Raw genomic sequence first — 22977 nt, 5'->3', positions numbered from 1 at the left:
AAATCAGCTCTGCTAAATTTACAATATCACTCGAATCTTATTTTTATTTTCTGTTTGATAAATCGGTAGAACGGTATTTAGTATTTAAATATCCATCATTACGATGTAACATAGTACGTTATTATTCCTAAAATTCGAAATATTAGTTGTAAAAATTAATTTAACTTGACTTGTGTTTGAAATAAAACGCTGCATACTACATAAATGGTTTGGTTTATTTAATTATGGCAAAGCACACTAGGGCTATCTGCCTAAGGGGAGGGATGCCTTCGTGGAGGACTTTCTAAGGGAAACTGACTCGTATACACGTTACACATGGGGAAAACCACGAAAACGCCCATGCAGCCAGCCCGTTCGCGGGATTTGAACCTCGGACCGAACTACCAGTGTTCAGCGACTTTACCGATCGGCCGCTGGCTACATAAATGAATCAGTCGGCTGCGTCTACCCAACACCTCCTTATAGAAGGAAGCCGGGACACTGAAGCGAGGGGAAGCTCTGACGTCACAGGTAGTCGTCTCTGACTCACCTCGCTCCTTCAAACAAAATCAAAGCCCCGTAGTTGAGCCAAGAGCGACGAACGTGGAGTGGTTATTTGCGTTAGCGACAGAGTTTTTATATTGTCTCGTGCTTTTTTTATATATTGTCTCGTGCTTTTATAATTTCATACGATGCCTCATAAATGTGCTGTAGCCACATGTCGTGGTAATTATAAAAACGGACCAAAAGTGGCTGTATTCAAGTTTCCAAATGAGACTGAACTCCGGATGAAATGGATAAGGAGTCTACGAAGAAAAGATGGCTTTCAACCTACTAAACATACCAGAGTAAGTTCAATTTTACTGCATTTTTTTATGTTTTGTATCTTTACATTTTTTTATTACTTTTATTGATAGGTATGTGATGTTTATGCTTACGATATTAGATTTTGATCTGTGGGTAAGAAGTTTTATGTTTGAAAGATTTTTAATCTTGCCTGTTTTAATCATTTCAAAAAAATATTTTCCTTCAAAGTTTTATGAATGAAATAAAGTTCCATATAACAGGAATAATTCTAAATTTAGTAGTTACATAAATGCCAATAATTTGTAAATGCTTTCTAGTATACTGTGCAGGCAGATTCTGTAGTTATTCCAAATTTATCATAATTTATATGACAAGGAACTACTAAGTAATCATAATAGGTTTCATTTTAAAATTTTTGTAATGATATATGAAAGTTTGGTATGATGTATTTAAGGTAATTATTTGTATTTGGTAACCAGTGTTTGTTGTAAACAATTATCTCAAATATATAATTTTCTTTAAATGTAAATAAAGCTGTAATCATTATGATGAGCATTCCAGATTTTACAAATTACTTAAATTATACACGTAATTGAAATGATATTACTGGTTTTTTAATTCGTATTTATGTATCAAATTATTTATTTAAATCATAGGGCTTATTGACTTCTGTTACTAAATATTAACATGCATCTAACTTTTGTACTCACAACAAGTTGATTTTTGAATATTTTCTTTTATAGGTATGTGAATTACATTTTCGATCAGATGAAATAATACGAGAAATCGAAATGTATGATGAGAAATCAGCGAAGTTAATTAAAGCCCCAATTTCTAGGCCACGTTTGAGAAAAGGATGCATACCTTCTCAGTTCCCTGATGGCCCATCCTACATGTCATCAAATTCTGTATCGAGAATGTCACCAGAAAAGAAGAAAGCTCGTTTAGAAGAGAAATACCTGGAGAAAGCGATAGAAGAAAGTTTGAAAATGAAAGAACGGTATGATAATGAACGATCATTTGAAAGTTTAATTGAATTCAATAATTGCCTAGAACATCAGATTTTAGAAACATTTTGGACAACTGTACATACTGAAAATTCAACTATGTTACTTGATATTTTAAGTGACCCAGCTTCAGAAATCGGTAGTAATAAATGAGGATTTAACAGTATGTGTTTATATTAAAAACATCGCTATAAAATCTATTGGTAAATTTGTTTTCCCTCTAAAAATTAGTAATGTAAATATGTTTCTAGAAGTACTAAAGGAAGTTGAAAGTCTGTCTCATGACTTACAAAATGAAGAATATATTAAGAATTCTATACAAATTGTGGATGATATGCTTTCAGAATTGAAAAGAGTGTTACCTGAAAAAGAAACTGAACTGAACTTCCTTTCAGAGCAAGTAAATAAACTAAATGTAAAGAAAGAGAAGTATCGATATACTCCAGATTTACTTATTTTTTGCAGTTTGTTAAACTCGATCTCACCGCATGCATACAAGTTTTTACGACATTCAGGTTACATATCTATTCCCCATCCACGTACTATTCGTAGAATTTGTTCAACGTTTTCTCTTAATCCTATTACTGAGCAATTTAATGATGACTTTTTAGGATATGTTAAACAAAGATGCAAGGATTTAGAAGAAAATGATAAAACTGTAATTATTATGATGGATGAAGTGCATTTAAATTCATGTTTCGATTTTAAAGGAGGAAATTTGTGTGTCATGGCCTACAACTGTGAAAAAGCTGCTACAAGTGCTTATGTTTTTATGATACGTAGCTTATTATCACCTTTCAAGGATGTGGCACATATATTACTGTGTTTCGATTTTAAAGGAGGAAATTTGTGTGGCATGGCCTACAACTGTGAAAAAGCTGCTACAAGTGCTTATGTTTTTATGATACGTAGCTTATTATCACCTTTCAAGGATGTGGCACATATAGTAACTTTCACTTGAAAAGTAATAGTAACGAAAAATTCATTTCTATGCATCTATGTAAATAAGTGTCTGGGTTGTATTTTAAGTGGTCCTTATTATTAATGTGGATATCAAATTAGTGTTAACATATGGTAAGATTCTTTATCATTATAATTGACTTGAAATATTGAAAAATTCATTTCCTTGCCCTTAATTTGTTGTGTAAAGTGTCTGCGTTATGTTTTTATGTGGCCACTACTTTTATCATTTGGGTATAATTTTGGTGTTAACATGATAAAATACTTTATCAAAGTAACAGTTATATGTTTCAAAATGCTTACAAAATGTTATGTATATAATAACTGCCACTGTTATACTGGTAATGGGTCATTATACTTTTGTTGATATGGACAGATATTGACTGTTTTACATTCAGATGACTTGAAATATTGAAGAAGGCATGTCCTTTTTTTAATTTCTCATCGCGGGTACAAAATGATATGTATATAATAACTGCCACTGTTATACTGGTAATGGGTCATTATACTTTTGTTGATATGGATAGATACTGACTGTTTAACATTCAGATGACTTGAAATATTGAAGAAGGCATTTCCTTGCCTTTAAATTGTCATTGCGTAAAAAGGTGTCTCGGTTTGTGTTTTAGCGCAGCCACTACTTTTATCATTTGGGTATAAGTTTGGTGTTGACATATGGTAAAATGCTTTCTCCTGATAAAAGTTATGTTTCAGCATGCTTACCGAATGATATGTATATAATAACTGCCACTGTTATACTGGTAATGGGTCATTATAATTTTGTTGATATGAACATATACTGACTGTTTTATATTTAGATGACTTGAAATATTGAAGAAGGCATGTCCTTTTTACTTCCTTGTACGAAGTAAAAAGGAAGTATTGTAATCGCGAAAAGTTTCAGGCAGCATATTTCACCGAAAATATCCATTTTGACTGCTATCGAATGCAATTTAACGATGTTTTTGCACCATATCTGTACGTAAGGACAGAATAAAATACTCTTTTCCTTCAAAAAAATTATAAAACTGCTTAAAAAAACTTAAACTAAAATTAATTCTGAAGAGAATTTTTCGTGGCTTCTGTACGTACGTTCGTGCGTACGTACATATCTCACATAACTCAAAAACGAGTAGCCTCAGAACGTTGAAATTTTGTATATAGGACTGCTATAACATGTATATGTGCACCTCGTATTTTGGTTGCAATCGGCCACACCAAACATATATAAATATATTTATATATATATCCACTCTATGACTTGAAATATTGAAGAAGGAATTTCCTTGCCTTTAATTTGTCATCGCATAAAAATGTGTCTGGGTTATGTTTTAAGTGGCCACTACTCTTATCATTTTGATATAATTTTTGTGTTAACATATGGTAAAATGTTTTATCGAGGTAACAGTTATATGTTTCCGGCATGATTAGAAAATTGTATGTTTATAATAGCTGCTGCTATTATACTGGGAATGGGTCATTATAATTTTGTTCATATGGACATGCAATGACTGTTTTATATTCAGAGCACTTGAAAGATGATAATATTGAAAAATTCATTTTCGTGCTGTTGAGTGTTTGCTGCATAAAATGGTATCTGGGTTGTATTTAAATGGCTACCACTTAATGTTTAGTAAGTGGTTATCATTTGGTGTTAACATACTGTAAAATGCTTTCTCATGATAAAAGTTGTGTTTCAGCATGCTTACAAGATGACAAGTTTATGGTAACTGCTGCTTTTATACTGAGAATGGGTCATTATAATTTATATTTTTTATATGGGCATGTACTGACTGTTTTACACTTAAAAATATTGAAAAATTCATGATGATGACAAGTTTATGAAAGATGACAAGTTTATGGTAACTGCTGCTTTTATACTGAGAATGGGTCATTATAATATATATTTTTTATATGGGCATGTACTGACTGTTTTACACTTAAAAATATTGAAAAATTCATTTCCTTGTCTTTAATTTGTTGTTGTGTAAAAAAGGGTCTATGTTGTGTCTTTAAGTGACCATTACTTATATCATTTGAGTATAATTTTCATGTTACCATATGATAAATTACTTTATCAAGATAACAGTTATGTGTTTCAGCATGGCGACAAAATAACAGGTTTGTAATAACTCCTACTATTATTCTGGGAATTGGCTGAATAAAGGGTGTCTCTGATTAGGAGCACTCATTTCACAAACCTGTGATTTTCACGTGCATTTTGAAATTACCGGTGTCCCATAATTAAGACTGGTGGCTTTCTGGACAAATCATTTTGATATATTCTTTGCTTAAATTAAACAAGCCTGATAGCGAGTAACTTAGAAGATCACGATTTTAGCTTGGAAAAATTACAACAAAATTGTGTTGCATGTAGTGACCAGATACTTTCAAATTGGATACTGGTGCATAGGTAAAACATTTTTATTATTTTCTATATTTGAAACATTAACTGATAATCACTTCCTTTACACAACATCAATAAATGTTTTTACATATACTGGTGATGCTGACATCCATTTGCTGTTGAATGTATCTTTATATGCTTCATAAATAATAATAGCCATCGTATAAAATTTAATATCATTTGTGCACCTGAAGTGTTTTAAATGGTAATGGACGGTCTTCTCAAGTGTTTGCCCGATATTTATCCATATTATGGCAGTATCGTAATACATTTTGAAACTATTAATTGGCTGTTGTAAAAAGTTAATAACGGTGTTTGTAATTGCCAGACAAAATGGGTTGAAATTTAATGAATAGAAACTTGAACTTGCAGTATCAAAATTTAAATATTAAGGTCACATAGTCTCATCTTATTGTTTCTGATGAGACCCAATTAATATAGAAGCAGTTTTGAAATTTTCACACCTGTTAATAAATAAGAATTGATGAGATTTCTTAGTATGGCAATATGCTTAATGAGATTTCTGCTTCAATTTTTACAAGAAAGTTTGAATAATTTATTGATAAAAAGAGATCAGCTGGTTTTAACTTATTTGTATGTTATAACTTAGGTGTTGTGTTGTTATGCTGACTGCTTGCATAAAATTGTAAATAAAATTTTTTTATTTTTCACTTGTGAATCTTTATTTTCAAGTTCAGCTATATAACTAACACAATACAGTTAAGTACATATACAACTAATATTATTGGTTCTACAGATTTAAGCAATAATTTTAAATTGCACATTGAATTATTTGCTAAGCAAACCTCTGATATACTAATTTATTTGAAACTTGCAAGACACATAGCATATTATAGACAAAATTTAGTGCATTTTTATATCATTTTCTTTTAAAGACAAATTACTGATTGGAAGAAAAATGAAATGATAAGTAATAGTTTGTATGCAGATAATTTGGGTTTTTTTAATAAACATTAGAAAAATATAAAGCAATATTAAATTATGAGGGAAAAGTCAAATTCCTTTTTTGAGTTAGTATGGCTGATTTTTAACTTTTTAAATGCTGCTGTGAAACCTACAAGGAAGTATAATTCATTAAAGTCAAGAAATAAGAAACAAAAAATTCTTAAATTTATGTCAAATTTTATTGTGTTAAATTTTGAAGTAATTAAATTATTCATTATATATAATTGAATCTCTGAATAAAATCCCACCCAAGTATCTATATCAAATAGTGAAATCAACGTTAAGTACGGCACTAGCGCGCAGCCTGTTTTGTTTCGTTGCTCTCTCGGGGTTTCGACATAGACGACTACGCGTGACGTCACAATCCAGTGTCCCGGCTTCCTTCTATAAGGAGGTGTTGGTCTACCGGGGAACAATCGCCTTCGATTGTGACGTCACAAATCGGTGGAGCAGGCCTGTAGATATCTAGTTGGCCTTGATTAGACACACTCATCAATAATCAAAACATTCTTTAAGTAGAATTCTTTTCTGTATTTTCAGAAGTTACGGTTATAATTTTTAATTCATGCATTCAATATTTTTAATCGTTTGCTAATGATCGTTTGGTATCTTAATAATACATTTGTGAGAGATAATTCGTTGCATTAAATGCTAACACTACCACACAACACACAAAAGTAGATTTATAATTTAAAAAAAATATCGCGCAGAACATTATAAATCTACCATTTCAACTCAGTTAAAATATAATTTAAGTTTTCTTTAAATACGAAGCTATAGATTACTTATAAATTGTTTTTAAGAAGAGGAGTAAGATACTGGCGCTGCGATCACGAAAGCTGGAGGCAGTGTGTAAACACAGCTCCGAAATTTTTTAAATAAGTGTTTCAAAAATGTTTTCAACTCTCTAAAATAGTTAAATGCACCTTTCCTATGTAATATCTCATTCATCAAATTGAGAAAGGAAACTTCGCTTCTTCGAAACTTCACGTGTTTTGTTAGCTGTTCACTATGAACACGAGAAATCCAAAAGAGGCCCTGACACGGAATATTCAGATAAGTAACATTTTGTTCTCTATAAAATATCTGTTTCTCTATCACTAGAGTGTCATTAAATTTCTTTATTTATTATTTTTCATAAGATTCTAGCATTATACAATAGTTGGTAATAGTAGCAGGTCATGTGGTTCTTTTCTTCGTAACTATTCCGTAGAGACGCCACATTCCTTATCAGTAGTCCGTTCTTATCAGCAACTCACACCCTTCGGAGGCCCCCCCCTTCTCGTGCTTAGGAATTTCTTGTGAGGGAAAAATGGGGATCTCTTGATCATCGACGAGTACAGATTATGATTTTTGTAACAAAGATTCCCGGCTTTTTTTTTTTTTTTTTTTCAGGTCTCAAACTTAAAATTACGAGCAAATAAAAATACAGTGACGGAATTTGTTCAACTTGTACTATAATAAATTTCAACGGTTAAATTAATATATTAATTTTATATTTAACTAATATTTAAGAAAAATAAACTGTATAATTTATTTTTGCTGAAATGCTCTCACACTGTGTATGATGGATTTATAATTTTGTCAATTACTGTTTTTCTGAAATATACATGAATTTTTTTGGGAACGGTAATATTTAATGTTACTTTAGTTAAAATATTATGTACATCTTTGTGATGATATATGTCTTTTCTAGTTAGGTCTCAAGATAAGGGTATACACATTACCATGTAGGAATTCATTCCTTTTTTTTTTAACTTAGCTAAAGTTTGCTTCTTAAAGACACTAATTTTTGCAGATGAACTCCTTAACTACACTCATGGACACAATCGTATTTTAGGATATTTTCTACTTCTTTTCCTTTTCTTTCTATAGGCCCTTTTTTTTTCTCCTCTATTATTTTTGGGCCATTTATTTTAAATTTTATTTTGTCCCATCTTTTCTTTCTGGCCTTTTGAACTCGTAAAAAATGTACGAAGTTCCTTTTTACTCTCCTCAAATACGAAATTGCCCCTCTTTCTATATACCTTTCCTTCGCACCTATGCTTGATTTTTCGCCCATCGGTGCAGAAAGACTTAGCGGGTGCAAAACAAGACATCTGTCTACTTTGTCTGTCTGTCTGTCTGTCAGAAGAGGAGTAACCAATATTACGTCACAAAAAGGCTAAGAGAAGTAAACACAGCAACAGCATCGACTGATGCAGCCTGTTCTGCGATTTAGCCCTAATGATTTATGAAATGTGTTCCTAAAAATCATGCCATGCATAGATCGCACTAAATGTGTCATAACTGTATGCGCATCAACTATTCTGAGCAGTCGAGGTCTGGTTCTGAAATTCTAGCATCTCCCAGAATACCATGAATAAATGATAATCTCTTGATTATATTTCTGAAGTGACGCTCTCAGTTTTTCTAATATATTTGAGTACAACATATATTGGAAAATGTCATGCAGAGAAACAAACTACTTGTGCCTCACCCAACATAAAAACCTCATGTAAAGAAGTCATGTATGTGAGATAAAACTCATTTAGACAGAAGTGTCAATTAATCTTTCATTTGCTTCTTCATGCAGGATGTGCTATACTTATGAGGTATGTGATAAATCATTTGTTATAAGTGTATTTTCAAAGACCATATGCTTATTCTCACAAGAGAGAGACTTTGTCTATGCCATGTGTGACAAATCATTTAGATCAAAGGCTTATTTAAACCACCATATACTTATTCACACAGAAAAGAAACCTAGTGTGTGAGGTATGTAGAATGTCCTCTAGACGGTATGTTTCTTTAGACAAACATCTGCAAATACTTGCAGGAGAAAAAAGGAGTACGTAAGGTATATAAGAATTGATTTACACACACTAGCACTTTGAACAGTAATATGCTTATTCATGCAGAAAAAAAACTTCATGTGTGTGATGTATGTAACACGTCATTTAGTCAAAAAAGTGAGTTAAACAATCACGTACTTACTCACACTAGAGAGGAACAATATGTGTGTGAGGTATGTAACAAGTCATTTCTTCGAGAGAGTTGTTTGAACAACCATGTGTGTATTCATATAAGAGAGAATCCTTATGCATGCGAGATATGTAATAAGTTATTTACTGAAAAAGGTAGTTTAAACAAACATATGCTTATTCACATAGGAGACAAACCTCATGTTTGTGAGGTATGTAAAAGGTCATTTACTCAAAAATGCCATTTAAACACGCATGCAATTATTCACACAGGAAAGAAACCTTACATGTGTGAGCTATGTAATAAGTCATTTACTCAAACAAGTAATTTAAAAAGTCATATGCATATTCACACAGGTGAGAAACCTCATGTCTGTGAGTTATGTGACAAGTCATTTTTTCGAAAAACGTGTTTAAAGAAGCATATGCTTATCCACACAGGAGAGAAACCTCATGTGTGCGAGTTATGTAACGAGTCATTTACTGAAAAACGTCATTTAAACAAACATATACTTATTCACAGAGGAGCATATCCTCATGTGTGTGAAGTATGTAACAAGGCATATACTCAAAAAAGTGATTTAAACAAGCATATGCTTATTCACACAGGAAAGAAACCTTATATGTGTGAGGTATGTAACAAGTCATTTACTCTCAAAGGTGTTTTCAACAGACATGTACTTATTCACACTGGAGAGAAACCCTTTGTGTGTGAAGTATGTAACAAGTCATTTACTCAAAGAGGTGGTTTAAACAAACATGTACTTCTTCACACTGGAGAGAAACCTCATGTGTGTGCATTATGTAACAAGTCATTTCTTCAGAAGCATTGTTTAAACAACCATATGTTGATTCACACAGGAGAGAAACCTCATGTCTGTGAGGTATGTAACAGGTCATTTGCTCTAAAAGCTCGTTTAAACGAACATATACGTATTCACACAGAGCAGAAACCTTATGAGTGTGAGGTATGTAACAAGGCATTTACTCAGAAATGTTCTTTAAACAAACATATACTTCTGCACACTGGAGAGAAACCATATGTATGTGAGGTATGTAGTAAGTCATTTACTCTAAAAAATAATTTAAACAACCATATGCTTATTCACACAGGAGATAAACCTCATGTGTGCCATATATGTAATAAGACATTTGCTTTCAAATTTAGTTTAAGTTATCATATACGTAATCACTCAGGAAAGAAACCTCATGTGTGTGAGGTTTGTAAGAAGGCATTTATTCAAGAAGGTGATTTAAACAATCACATGCGTATTCACCCTGGAGAGAAACCTCATGTGTGTGAAGTATGTAATAAATCATTTTTTCTAAAAAGTACTCTAAACAAACATATGCTTCTTCACACAGGAGCTAAAGCTCATGTATGTGATATATGTAGTAAGTCTTTTGCTTACAAACATAATTTAAACAGCCATATGCTTATTCACACAGGAGAAAAAGCTCATGTCTGTGTGATATGTAATAAGGCATTTAGTCTAAAATGCAATTTAAACAATCACATGCTTCTTCACACAGGAGAAAAACCTCATGTGTGTGATATATGTAATAAGTCATTTGCTTACAAACGTAGTTTAAACAGCCATATGCTTCTGCACACAGGAGAAAAACCTCATGTGTGTGATGTATGTAATAAGTCATTTGCTTACAAACATAATTTAAAGAGCCATATGCTTATTCACACAGGAGAAAAAGCTCATATCTGTGAGATATGTGATAAGTCATTTACTCTAAAATGGAATTTTAAAAATCATATGCTTATTCACACCGGGGAGAAACTCAGTAACTAGTGTGTATAAGAAATCCCTTTCGATGTTAGAAAAATTGAAAGACCCATGTCTACAGGCTAGTGTCTTGATGAAGTCAGTTTAACTTGTTATTTCATTTCAGCTCTTAATAAATCATTTATTTTTTTCCTTACAAAAAAAAAAAAAAAAAAAAACCTCATGTTCAGGAGACAAGTTACAAGTGATTTTAAAGGTTTGCTGATTTAAAGGAACATTTTTTTTTTATCCCTAGTATTTAATTAGTAATGAAAGATTTAAGATAGCATATTCAAACAATGAAAAGTTAGAGATTGATTATATTGTTCTGAATCAGATAATTTTATGGATGTCACATGCCTATCATCTAATTAATATTGTGAATTGTTTGAAACATTGAACATTTTTAAATGAATCGAAATTTCAAGTACATTTCACATGGTAATCCTCTATTGGGGACAGTGCAGAATTGCCCACTGCTTGGCACGTTTTTAAGAATTGCACATACTTGGTATCCATGTACACATTCACCTATTTTCACTACCTAAGTATATGGTAGCTTAAACCTTTTTTTTTTTTTTTTTTTCAGAATTGTTAAAAAATGGCATTGTGCACACTCCCTTTATCCATGTACAGATCGACCTATTTTCACTTAAAAAGTCAAAGAAAATTGGCAAAATCAAATTCTTCTTACTCTTGTAAAAAGCACCAAACAAATGCCAATCAAATAAGTGGGCGATTCTGCACTTTACCCCCTCTTTCTACTGCATTTTTCTGAAATGTATTGTTTTGTGATATGTTTACTTCTTTAGGATTTCTGTATTTCTCTCATAATCATTAGCTTTTGGAATTCCCTTTTTAATGTTGAGAATGCTTAGAATTCAGATTTTTGCAAGCTTATGTATTCAGTATCCTATGTTTAAAATATTAATTTTGGGCTATGTTCTTCATACCGTAATGCAGCTTGTAATGTTTTTTAATAAATTTGAAATTTCTTGAGGAAGTAAGAATGTGGTAACTTTTTGTGGTAATGTGTTACTGCAGCAACCTTAATACAAGTTGCCATACTTTCAGTATATGCCAAACTCAGTAAATAATATATTTCAGTGTACTCCTTGATAAAAATTGGCGATTTTTTTTTTTTGGTGCTATTCCTGTTTATGTCTAATGCCCTCACCATTAAAATGCCACCCAAAACATAATGCACTAAAGCAAAAAAAATCTGATGTGTACACCACATGACTTCTTTGCATGGAATATTAAATTATTCACATTTTTTCTTGCATTTTATTTAAACTTAGTGGATTGAATTAAATCTACTTCCTTGACAGCTCATAAACCACAATAGAATAAATGCACTCTTTAAAATTCACTATATTTGTTTACCGTAGCGACACTCTGGCTCTAGGTTCACTTAACAGCATTACATTTCGTCCATAGTATAACTCAGAATGCATATAAATTTATATCTTTTAAAGAAGTATCTAATCATTGCCAGATATTCTAATCAAATACTATAACAAATCTAAGACTAAGTATGAAAGAAATTAAGCAAACAAAACAAAAAAGAAACAGTTTTTCACAGATGATTCAGTATTTCTCATTCAATCAATTCAGTTCTCACTTCCCGACAAAAATATATAAAAAATCAAAATATCTATATTAAAATGATGAAGTAAATCTCAAACACTTATTTCCTCAAATAAATTCCAGAATGGATTAAGCATGATTTAATTCGCAATAATAAAAGAAGGCGTTATCTTTGTTGTTGCGAAGGGCATTCAGTTACGCGGCACTTCGCGTAATTGAATCGCCATATCCTCGGGAGGAATTTTTTGATGCCAAGATGGAAATGGCATGTTTCGATGTCCGTCAGACAAAAAGTGGAATTGCTGCAAAAAATGAATAAAGGCTCCTTTGTTTCTCTAACCATTCCGAAATCTGTTTATCAATCTCACGGGGGGGGGGGGACGTCGCTGCACGCAATGAACTGGAAGTTGATCTGTCAGCACTATCCTTATCTTTAGGGCAGATGATTTTATTTTATTCGGCTTATAATTGTTTACTAAATGTAGTATTTCATCTCGATGTACTCCATCTTTGGTTGCAATTTTCTAATTTCGACTATGCGTAATGTATGCTTTATGCATGCGTGCATTGAAAGAAATGTTTAATAAAGTAAACAAATAAATATTAAGCTTTTTTTTTGTAAATTTTGATACCCTTTGGATCATAATTGCTCTTTATTTCATAAATTACTGTTTCATATTTTTAATTTTATAATTTCTGCATGCCATCTTACCAGATTTAAACTGATGATCTATAATCCGGAATCGCCGAAGTTCCGACGAGTCTGGATTAAAGACTTTTGACTGTATTTTCCACTCTGGATTCTTTTATGTACATAATTTCGATTAATAAGGTTAAGAGGGTTATTTATACACTTTTTTTCTTGTTTAAGTGCAAAAATAGTTTTCATGTAGGTAACCGAAGAAATGTAATCCTGAATTGCATAACTGCAGGGAAACAAGATTTATAACATTCGCTTCTATGGCTTTTCACAATGTTATGCAAATATTTAAATTTCAGAACGAGACCAATCAAATAGAATAGGATAAGGTTATTTGAATTTTTATTTATTCCATGAAAAGTTAAATCCTAAAATATTATTTTTGTGCAATTTGAACATTGTCTATAACAGTGGTTTCAAACTGGCGGCGCCCGAAACCATTTGATGGGGTCGGCGAATGTATTTCAGTTATGCATTTGTTGCAAATACAATGATGCAAAAATTTCTATGATTTACTTATTTGAAGTTTCAGTTTATTTTATATTCACTACTATTAAACATGAGTATGAGTAACACGTCAGAAAAATCTATAAATATAAATTTTATATAAATTTAATTAACTTTTATTTGTTTTTTTATGAAAAAACAAAGAAATGCTCATGTTTTGGCTAATGTTTTAGATTTTTTACTGATATACCTAACTTTTAATCCACAAAATCCTCTGCTGTTAAAAAAACTGCTTTTATGATATAGGGTGTCGTTCAGCTACTGAAGGGCACAATTGTTGCACACTGGTCTCAGAGTCAAGCCATTGCTAATAGACTTCCCTGTCCTTAATAAAATAGCTCGGGAGTGCTTTTGATATTCTAAATAAATCTAATTGTATTTATATACAGACATAATTAGAAAAACAGCATTTGGTTAAATTAAACAAATGACTTCCATAAATTAAAAATATATGTATATTCGTATTAGAAGTACAATTAATTTATTTAGAAATTAATTCCTGTTTCATAAGGCCAGGCTCCTATATATTTAAATACAGTACAAAGTCCGTGATCCGGACTCGTCGGGACTTCGGCGATTTCGGATCAAAGATCATCAATTTAAATCTGGTAAGATTGCATTCAGAAATTATACAATTAAAAATATTAAACCATAACTTATGAAATAAGGAGCATTTATGATCTAAAGGGTATCAAAATTTACAAAAAAAAAAAAAAAAAAAGCTTAATATTTGTGTGTTTACTTTAGTAAACACTTCTTTCAGTGTAAGTTGTTTAAGTTACTTCATTTTTTGTGCTACTTTCTCTTTAATTCTATAAACAGACATAATTTCTTGTTCAGTTACAAAATTCCACTGTTGAAGTCCTGTGATTACTGTGTCGAGAATACCGACTAACTTGTAAATTGAAATTTTTTTGTTTTCAATAACCTTTCTGTCACTTCACTATTGGAAGCACGCATGGGTAAACGCATTAAATGTGCATGCGTATGTTTGTGGCTTTGAGGTCCGGATTATAGATCATTCCGAATAATGGACATCAAGATTACGGACTTTGTACTGTATTAAGTAGATAATTTTAAAATTTTTCATTCTAATTAGAAATTATCTGGAAATACGAGCAATAAGTTAGAAAAAGAACATATTTTATTCTATAAAAATAAAATCATTTTATTCTGATTAGAAGTGTAGTTTATTTATTATAATTAAAAATTTTATATGTTTATATGTTTTATATTTTATATGGGATAAGTTGAGCCACAAGTACGGAAAAGGAGCATATTTTAAAATTTTCTTTCATAAAAATAAAATTATCTTATTCTAATTACAAGTGTAATTAATTTATTTAGAAAATAATTAAACAGCGAATTCAACCTACTGAAAAAGTCGTGCAAAGTCACGACATTCAACACAAAGCCAATGCCAATGAGGAAAGTTTTCGGAATTCCTATGGTGATCAAAAACCCGACGCAAAGTATCAACCATATAGAAAGAAAATATCCCTTTCCTTTTCCCTATCTTACTTAACATCTGGTCTAGCAACCTAAACACTCTTCCAAATGTTTGGTGCATATTGCCCAAGTTGGCAAATGTGATTTCCAGAACTTCGCCAAGTTCTGGAGTTATCCCCTTGTGAAGCTTAGTTTCTCTAGATTGGCAACAAATTCACTATTTTGCCAAGTTTGAAATGTAAAAAAACATTCACGATCGCAAAATTCGTTAGGCTTAGCTCACTGAAACAACTTTTAAATTGTTGATAACTCCAAAAATATTGCATGCAGATTTACTAAAGGCATAAAAACTTTAACTGGAAGATAAGAACAACATGATTCAATCATTTTTAAAGCAAAAAATGCACAACTTACAAACATATAACAGTAAAGAAACTGAGATCACTCAGCCAGTTAACAGAGTGGATATATATACATATATTTATATACGTTTGGTGCTGTCAATTGCAACCAAAATATGAGGTGCACATCTACATGTTATAGCAGTCCTACGTACAAAATTTCAACGTTCTGAGGCCCCTCATTTTTGAGTTATGCAACATAGGTACGTACAGATACCACGAAAAATTCTCTTGAGAATTCCTTTTAAATCAATTTTATAATTTTTTTGGGAGAAAAGGGGCCTTTATACTGTCCTTACTTGTGGATGTCATGCAAAAACATCATTAAATTGCATTGGATATCAGTCAAAATTGATATTTTCGTTGAAATATGATACCTGAAATTTTTTTGTGATTACTATACTTCCTTTTTACTTCGTACAAGGAAGTAAAAATGTATAATCTCAGTAAACTGGATTTTGAATCAAACAAGGAAATAGCATAAAGGAGGAAATACATGTTATCTCATATACATACTACAAAATAGGAAATATCGAATTACTTTATTTAGAAGTTTCTGATGTTTCAATCTATGGTACACAAAATCTTTCTAAAATTACCTGAACTACAATATGCATACTGCCGTCACCACATAAATTCACAAAAACAAGGTACTGTGAGTAGAATTTCTTGTGACAAATCTATTGAAATCCAAGCCATCTAAACAATCTTTACGTTCTACCATATGCATTTCCTTCATATGAACAGGACACTTGGAGTGACTACTAAGTGAACCTTTCTTTACACACCAGTCAATTAATGTTTTTCTCCCTTTTCATTTCAAATCATACAGAAACTTCAGATTGATCTTAGCGCATACAGCCATTTTACAATGTAAAGCACAAAATAAGCAACGTACTTCATAACTAACATCCAACACATAAAGTCCTTACAAATATTTTCTCATCAAATTCACCATAATCTCATCATAATTTGGTTTTCATAACTTTCAACTATTCAGTTTGCTGTAAATAAAACAACAACTTGCCGATAATCCAAGGAGCATTCTGGAATATAGACTTACCTAAACTCTGGCAACCATATCCATAAGCATTCTTCCAACAACCATGCATATAATAATCCTTTAGTCAAGCAATTATGTCATTTTGTGTGCGTTCCTTTTTGTTGTATTCCAAAGTCCAACAGTTTTGATAAACAAATAGTGATATTTTTTGCATTAAACTTAGTTTGGGGAAAGTGCAGAATAACCCACTGCTCGGCGCATTTTTAAGAATTGCACGTGTACACACTGACCTATTTTCATTAAAAAAAATATCCCAGAATTGCACAAAAATGGCATTGCACACTCCCTTGACTTTATCCATGTGTACATCGACCTATTTTCATATAAAAAGTCAAAGAAAATTGACAAAAATCCAATTCTTCTTGCTCTTCTAAAAATCGAATAACAAATAAGTGGACGATACCCCTTAGTTTTAAAATATGGCCTTGCTCTGCACTTTACCCCTTAGTTTTAAAATATGGCCTTACAGAAATGGAAAATACTGTGGTAAAATTTCCACAAGAACACAGAATTTTTGCTGAAATTTTTCTAAATGGGACAGCAAGGAAATTCTTTTCCTCGATTGTGCTGCACGAACCGAATTCTGAACACATTCAGCACTTAACTATGGAAGAATTATGTTTTCCTTGCATTTTCAAGTATATTTTCATTTCATATATTGATAATGTTTACAAACTTCAGTAAATATTGATAGTTTGGGAATCTCATTTAAATATATGTACCAAAATTACCATCTTGCACCTGATAAGTAACTTTTAGCTTTTGATCTGTAAAAAATCAAAAATTGTGCTAAGGTCATTGCATTAATGTATAACTAACTCTTTTATTGTTCATAGATCCATGCAAATGTTTCAGATATGTTAACAGTTGTAAGACCCTGTTCATTATCTATTATTAAGTGTTCAGTTTTAACATCTGGTTCCTGTGGAACCTGTGGACTTTCATATTACCGCCTTCAAATTCTTCATGTTCTGAAGTTCTGAAGAATTGTTAAATATTTCATCACCATGTGCATGCTGTAGTTCGTATTAAACTTGGCTGTTCTTAGATTAGCACAAAATTTAATTATAATTCTACAATTAGACATAAAAATATGTTTCTTAACTTCAGTAAGCTTTCAATAATTTTTTACATACATCCATGCTGTAGAAAAATCCCACCTGCCTAAACATATAAAAAGGCATTTGGAAAATATATTTTACATAAATGTAAGAAACGGTTATTTACTAAATGTGTCTTTAAAATTAAAGTGCTAAAAGAAAACATGATTTTTAATTTTCAAGGACACTCACTGGCTTTCTATATAGATTAACACTTATGTACCAAACAGAATCTCATATTTATCTTATAATTTGTGTTCTCTTTGGAAGTGTTTATGCAAATCAACATTATTAGAAATGGGAGCCTAAATTTATTTTGAAATTTACTGAGCATGGTGAAATATTTCTTTTATAATGCAACTTTAGAATAAAAAATAATCTCTAAAATTATGTACTTTATTGTCTCTTTTGTTATTTTTAACACAAGAGAGATTCTGTGCTGAAATTATATTCACTTGATGTTTCCAACCAGGACTCCTAACATAAATAAGTATTCTGTTGTGGCGAAATTAGATATCTAACAGAATATAACTTTGCCAGATCATTTTAATTTTATTTCATGGGTCTGATTGAAGTAATGTTTCATCTGTTTTAATCTACTTGTTTTTTTTAAATATCTTTTTTAAATTATAGCTATAAATTTTTTTTATCATTATTTATATCCTTAAAAGCAAAAGAAATATATATATTGAATTTAAAGAGACATTTAAATATCAGTATTCTAAAATTCGTATTATGAAATTTTGAAATTCCGTGTTTTAAATAACTTTTATGTAGTATTTGAAAAGATTATTATGATCCAAAACAACTACAGTCAAACGTCGTTAATCCGGACTCGTCGGGACTTCGGCGATTCCGGATTATAGATCATCAGTTTAAATCTCGTAAGATGGCATGCAGAAATTCCAAAATTAAAAATATGAAACCGTAATTTATGAAATAAAGAACAATTATGATCTAAAGGGTATCAAAATTTGCAAAAAGAAAAAGCTTAATATTTATTTGTTTACTTTATTAAACATTTGTTTCAATGTAAGTTGTTTAAGTTTTGCTTCGTTTCATGTGATAATACTTTCTCTTTAATTCTATTAAACAGACATAATTTCTTGTTCAATTACAAAGTTCCGCCGTTCAAGTCCTATAATTGCTGTGTCAAGAACACCGACTAATTTGTCAATCGAAATTTTTTTGTTTTCAATAACCTCTGTCACTTTTCTTCGCTATCGGAAGCGAATTATAATGACGAGGAACTTGTTTTAAATCATATCAAAGACGGAGCATATCGAGATGAAATACTACATTTGGTAAGGAATTATAAGCCAAATAAAATAAAAACATCTGCGCTGAAGATAAGGATAGTGCTGACAAATCAACTTCCAATTCATTACGCGCCCGCGGCCGAGCAGCGTGAAAATGATAAACAGATTTCGGATTTCAAAACATACTTTCGCTTTAGATCCTTTACATATTAACAAATATATATCGGAAATTCTATTTGATATAATCGAAAGTTTAAGCTTACTTTTATAAAATTGCTCTTACAGTCTGCAAAAAATAATAAGCCGGATGCAATTCGAAAATTAAGGAACAACGAAATCATCAACATTAACTGAAATAGATAATTATTTAGCTTATACGTCCATTATACATAAAATGCGCACGCGAAAACGTATTCTGCACTTGCGCACACTCATATGCGCAGTCGTAAAAGGTCTTACGCGCACGCGTGAACGCCTCTGCGCATGTGTCAACGCGGCGCATGCGCAGAAAGTTTTTAGTTTTGATGTCCGGATTATAGATCATTCCGAATTATGGGTGTCCGAATTAACGACTTTTGAGTGTATTAATTAATGTGTGTATGAAACGTAAGTAATGGAATGAGTTCCTAAAAATGAACTTTTCTTGAAAAAGCTTTGGAGTTACTTATTAATTTATTTTTAATACTTAGTACATCAAGCATAAGTGTAAAAATAAATAATTTTACCAATAATTATCTCAAGGAAACACTGAAAAAATGAGTTAGTACATCAAGCATAAGTGTAAAAATAAGTCATTTTGCCAATAATTATCTAAAGGGAACACTGAAGAAATGAATTTGGTAGCTAGCTGTTGTTTGTTTTAATATTCTAAAACTATTGTGGCCTGAAACTGTCACATGTCTTTTTGAGCTGATAGTCTACCCTGAGAAGACAGGAGAAGAAGAGTTAATTATTGTCTGCTCCCTCACCACATTCGCAATCGTCTGTGTCGCGAAAGCCAGAGTGAAATTTGTATTTAAGGAATGGACCATGTCCCATTAGAAATTGTGTCAGGTAATAATTTTGAGTCTGCATTTCTCTAAAAATAAGGTATGAAAACCACTACCTTGGACCAATAAATAACTTTTGCCTTTTCATCTAATCAAAAAAACTCCAAATTGCATCAAGATTGTTTTGTTAATATAAAAGTACCAAAATTTATTTTAAGTATTTTATCTGCTGTATTTAATAAGAGAGTTTAATAATCCTACATTATTTACTGTAAATATGTTTTACTATGCAATAAGCTTTTCTGGAGAAATATCCTTGCTTTTAGTAGTCAAAGTAATACATATAATTGTTTCTACAAACATATACATGCAGCATTCTTACACAGATATATAGTAGAACACAGTTTGTAACATGTAATCTCAATTAAACAAGCGCAATATTTATATATCTCTGTTTATCAGTATTTACAACATCATTTAATTATTTAATGTTATATGCAATATAAAACTAACCCTGCTTATAGAAATGACATTGTTAATAAAATATTTCATTTTTTTACATATTTTGAGGGTAGTGTAATTGTAGAATAGTGACTTAACAGATACAGAATGCAATGATAAACAGCTATTTATACTGGGTAATGTCTATGAGGTAAATTACTTTAAAGCAAGTACCTAAAATTGACATATGTACAAAGTACTTGTATTAAAATGTGTTTTATATATAAAGTGGCAAGCTAATCACAAATTATAAATACAGTCAAAGGTCGTTAATTCGGACACCCATAATCCGGAACGATCTATAATCCGGACCTCAAAGCTACAAACTTTCTGTTGACGCATGCGCATAGACGTTTACGCGAGCGCGTAGCACCTTTACGGCTGCGAATATGCATGTACGCAAGCGCTTAATACGTTTACGCATGCGCGTTTAATGTATAACGGTCGGTATAAGCTAAGCTAAAATTATCTAATTCAGTTAATGTTGCAGATTGCGTTGTTCCTTAATCTTCGAACTGTATCTGGCTTATTATTTTGCAGACTGTTAGAGCAGTAAATAATTTATAAAAGTAAGCTTGAACTTTCGATTATGTCAAATAAAATTTCCGATATATATTTACTAATATGTATATGATCTATAAAGCGAAAGTATGTTTTGAAATCCGAAATCTGTTTATCAGTTTCACGCTGCTCTGCGGCAGTGTGTGTGTGTGGGGGGGGAGGAGAAAGGCCAACGCCGCGGCGCGCAATGAATTGGAAGTTGATCTGTCAGCACTATCCTTATCTTCAGGGCAGATGTTTTTATTTTATTTGGCTTATAATTCCTTACTAAATGTACTATTTCATCTTGATGTACTCCGTCTTTGATATGATTTAATCAAGTTCCTCGTCAATATAATTCGCTTCGGATAGTGAAGAAAGTGACAGAGAGGTTATTGAAAACGAAAATATTTTGATTGACAAATTAGTCGGTATTCTCGACACAGCAATTATAGGACTTGAACAGCGGAACTTTGTAACTAAACAAGAAATTATGTCTGTTTAATAGAATTAAAGAGAAAGTATTATCACATGAAACGAAGCAACTTAAACAACTTACATTGAAAGAAATGTTTAATAAAGTAAACAAATAAGTATTAAGCTTTTTCTTTTTGTAAATTTTGATACCCTTTAGATCATAATTGTTCTTTATTTCATAAATTACGGTTTCATATTTTTAATTTTGTAATTTCTGCATGCCATCTTACCAGATTTAAACTGATGATCTATAATCTGGAAAAATCCATAATCCGGAATCGCCGAAGTCCCGACGAGTCCAGATTAACGACTTTTGACTGTAGTTTGAGTATTAATTATAAAATTTATTGGTCATACCAGTTATATGGACTAATTGTTGGTAACAAAATAACTTTTGGATAAATGTGTTTATGTACAGAAGTATGAATGCATCTTTAAATAATATAAATGAATATATCAGAGGTGAAGGATGAAAAGGAGAAAATTATTTTAGTGCAGGTGCAATTCGTGCCAAAATCTGGATGAACTATGACTTTGAAATGCATTGAGGTTACAGAATATAGTACATTATACAGATACGAAGTTCATATCAAATATAAGTTATCTATGTTGATATGTAATATGCTCAAACAATTCTAAAAATAAATGATCTCCTTTCAAGTACTTAAAATAGCATCTACTAATTGTATATTACATATAAATTAATGAATTTAAATCTAATTATAAATTATAATCTATCTAAATTATTTAGATATAAAATCTAAATATGAATTATAATTTACAAGGTAGTTAATCCCAATATTCTATGTGATTTATTTATGATTCCTAGCAGCTACATTCATAAATTGCCACTCAGTTATACTAAATACAAATGTTTACTACAGTCAAAAGTCGTTAATCCGTACACCCATAATCCGGACCTCAAAGCTACAAACTTTCTGCACATGCGTCAACCCATAATGCGTTCACGCATGCGCACAGGTGTTTACGCATGCGCGTAATACTTTTACGTATGCGCATAATACGTTTATGCATGCGCGTTTAATGTATAACGGACGGTATAAGCTAAACTAAAATTATCTAATTATCTATTTCAGTTATGTTGCAGATTGCGTTGTTCCTTAATCTTCTAATTGGATCCGGCTTATTATTTTTTGCAGACTGTTAAAGCAATTTTATAAAAAGTAAGCTTGAACTATCGATTATGTCAAAAAGAGTTTCCGATTTTGGAGCTGCCAAAGGATCTAAAAAGCGAAAGCATGTTTCGATGTCCATCAAACAAAAAGTGGAATTGTTGCAAAAAAATGGATAAAGGCATATCCCTTGTTTCTCTAGCCATTCCGAAATCTGTTTATCAATTTCACGATACTCTTCGGGGGGGGGGGAACGTCGCGTCGCGTAATGAACTGGAAGTTGATCTGTCAGCACTGTCCTCATCTTCAGTCAGATGTTTTTATTTTATTCGGCTTATAATTCCTTACTAAGTGTAGTATTTCATCTCGATGTACTCCGTCTTTGATATGATTTAAATCAA

The 22977-nt window shown here is 31.4% G+C and overlaps 2 protein-coding genes across 2 annotated transcripts in view; both read left to right on the top strand.

Annotated features, from left to right (window-relative positions):
- Positions 1-585: 585 nt before the first annotated feature.
- Positions 586-2512, top strand: LOC146993983 (uncharacterized). Its single transcript, XM_085826439.1, has 2 exons — positions 586-827; positions 1530-2512. Exons 1-2 carry the CDS (start codon positions 672-674, stop codon positions 1944-1946), a joined length of 573 nt encoding a protein of 190 aa, XP_085682565.1. The 5' UTR covers positions 586-671; the 3' UTR covers positions 1947-2512.
- A 5702-nt stretch (positions 2513-8214) lies between these two features.
- Positions 8215-22977, top strand: part of LOC146993982 (uncharacterized) — a 47828-nt gene continuing 33065 nt past the window's right edge. Inside the window, exon 1 of the mRNA XM_085826686.1 lies at positions 8215-10141. Coding sequence (XP_085682812.1) covers positions 9011-10141 — 1131 coding nt within the window. The 5' untranslated portion in view covers positions 8215-9010. The remainder of the gene's footprint in view (positions 10142-22977) is intronic.

The sequence above is a fragment of the Stegodyphus dumicola genome, chromosome 11 (genome assembly GCF_044657685.1).
Source record: "Stegodyphus dumicola isolate Sdum_Otavi_A_Nest chromosome 11, ASM4465768v1".
In the NCBI taxonomy this organism is placed as follows: domain Eukaryota; kingdom Metazoa; phylum Arthropoda; class Arachnida; order Araneae; family Eresidae; genus Stegodyphus; species Stegodyphus dumicola.
This window is presented reverse-complemented; position numbering and strand designations above follow the sequence as displayed.

What these genes read in the sequence shown, in the direction of transcription:
- LOC146993983 (XM_085826439.1), top strand. Translation starts at nt 672, where the DNA reads ATGCCTCATAAATGTGCTGTAGCCACATGTCGTGGTAATTATAAAAAC. An exon ending in AACCTACTAAACATACCAGA is followed by an intron (nt 828 to 1,529) that starts GTAAGTTCAATT and finishes TTTCTTTTATAG; the next exon opens with GTATGTGAATTACATTTTCG.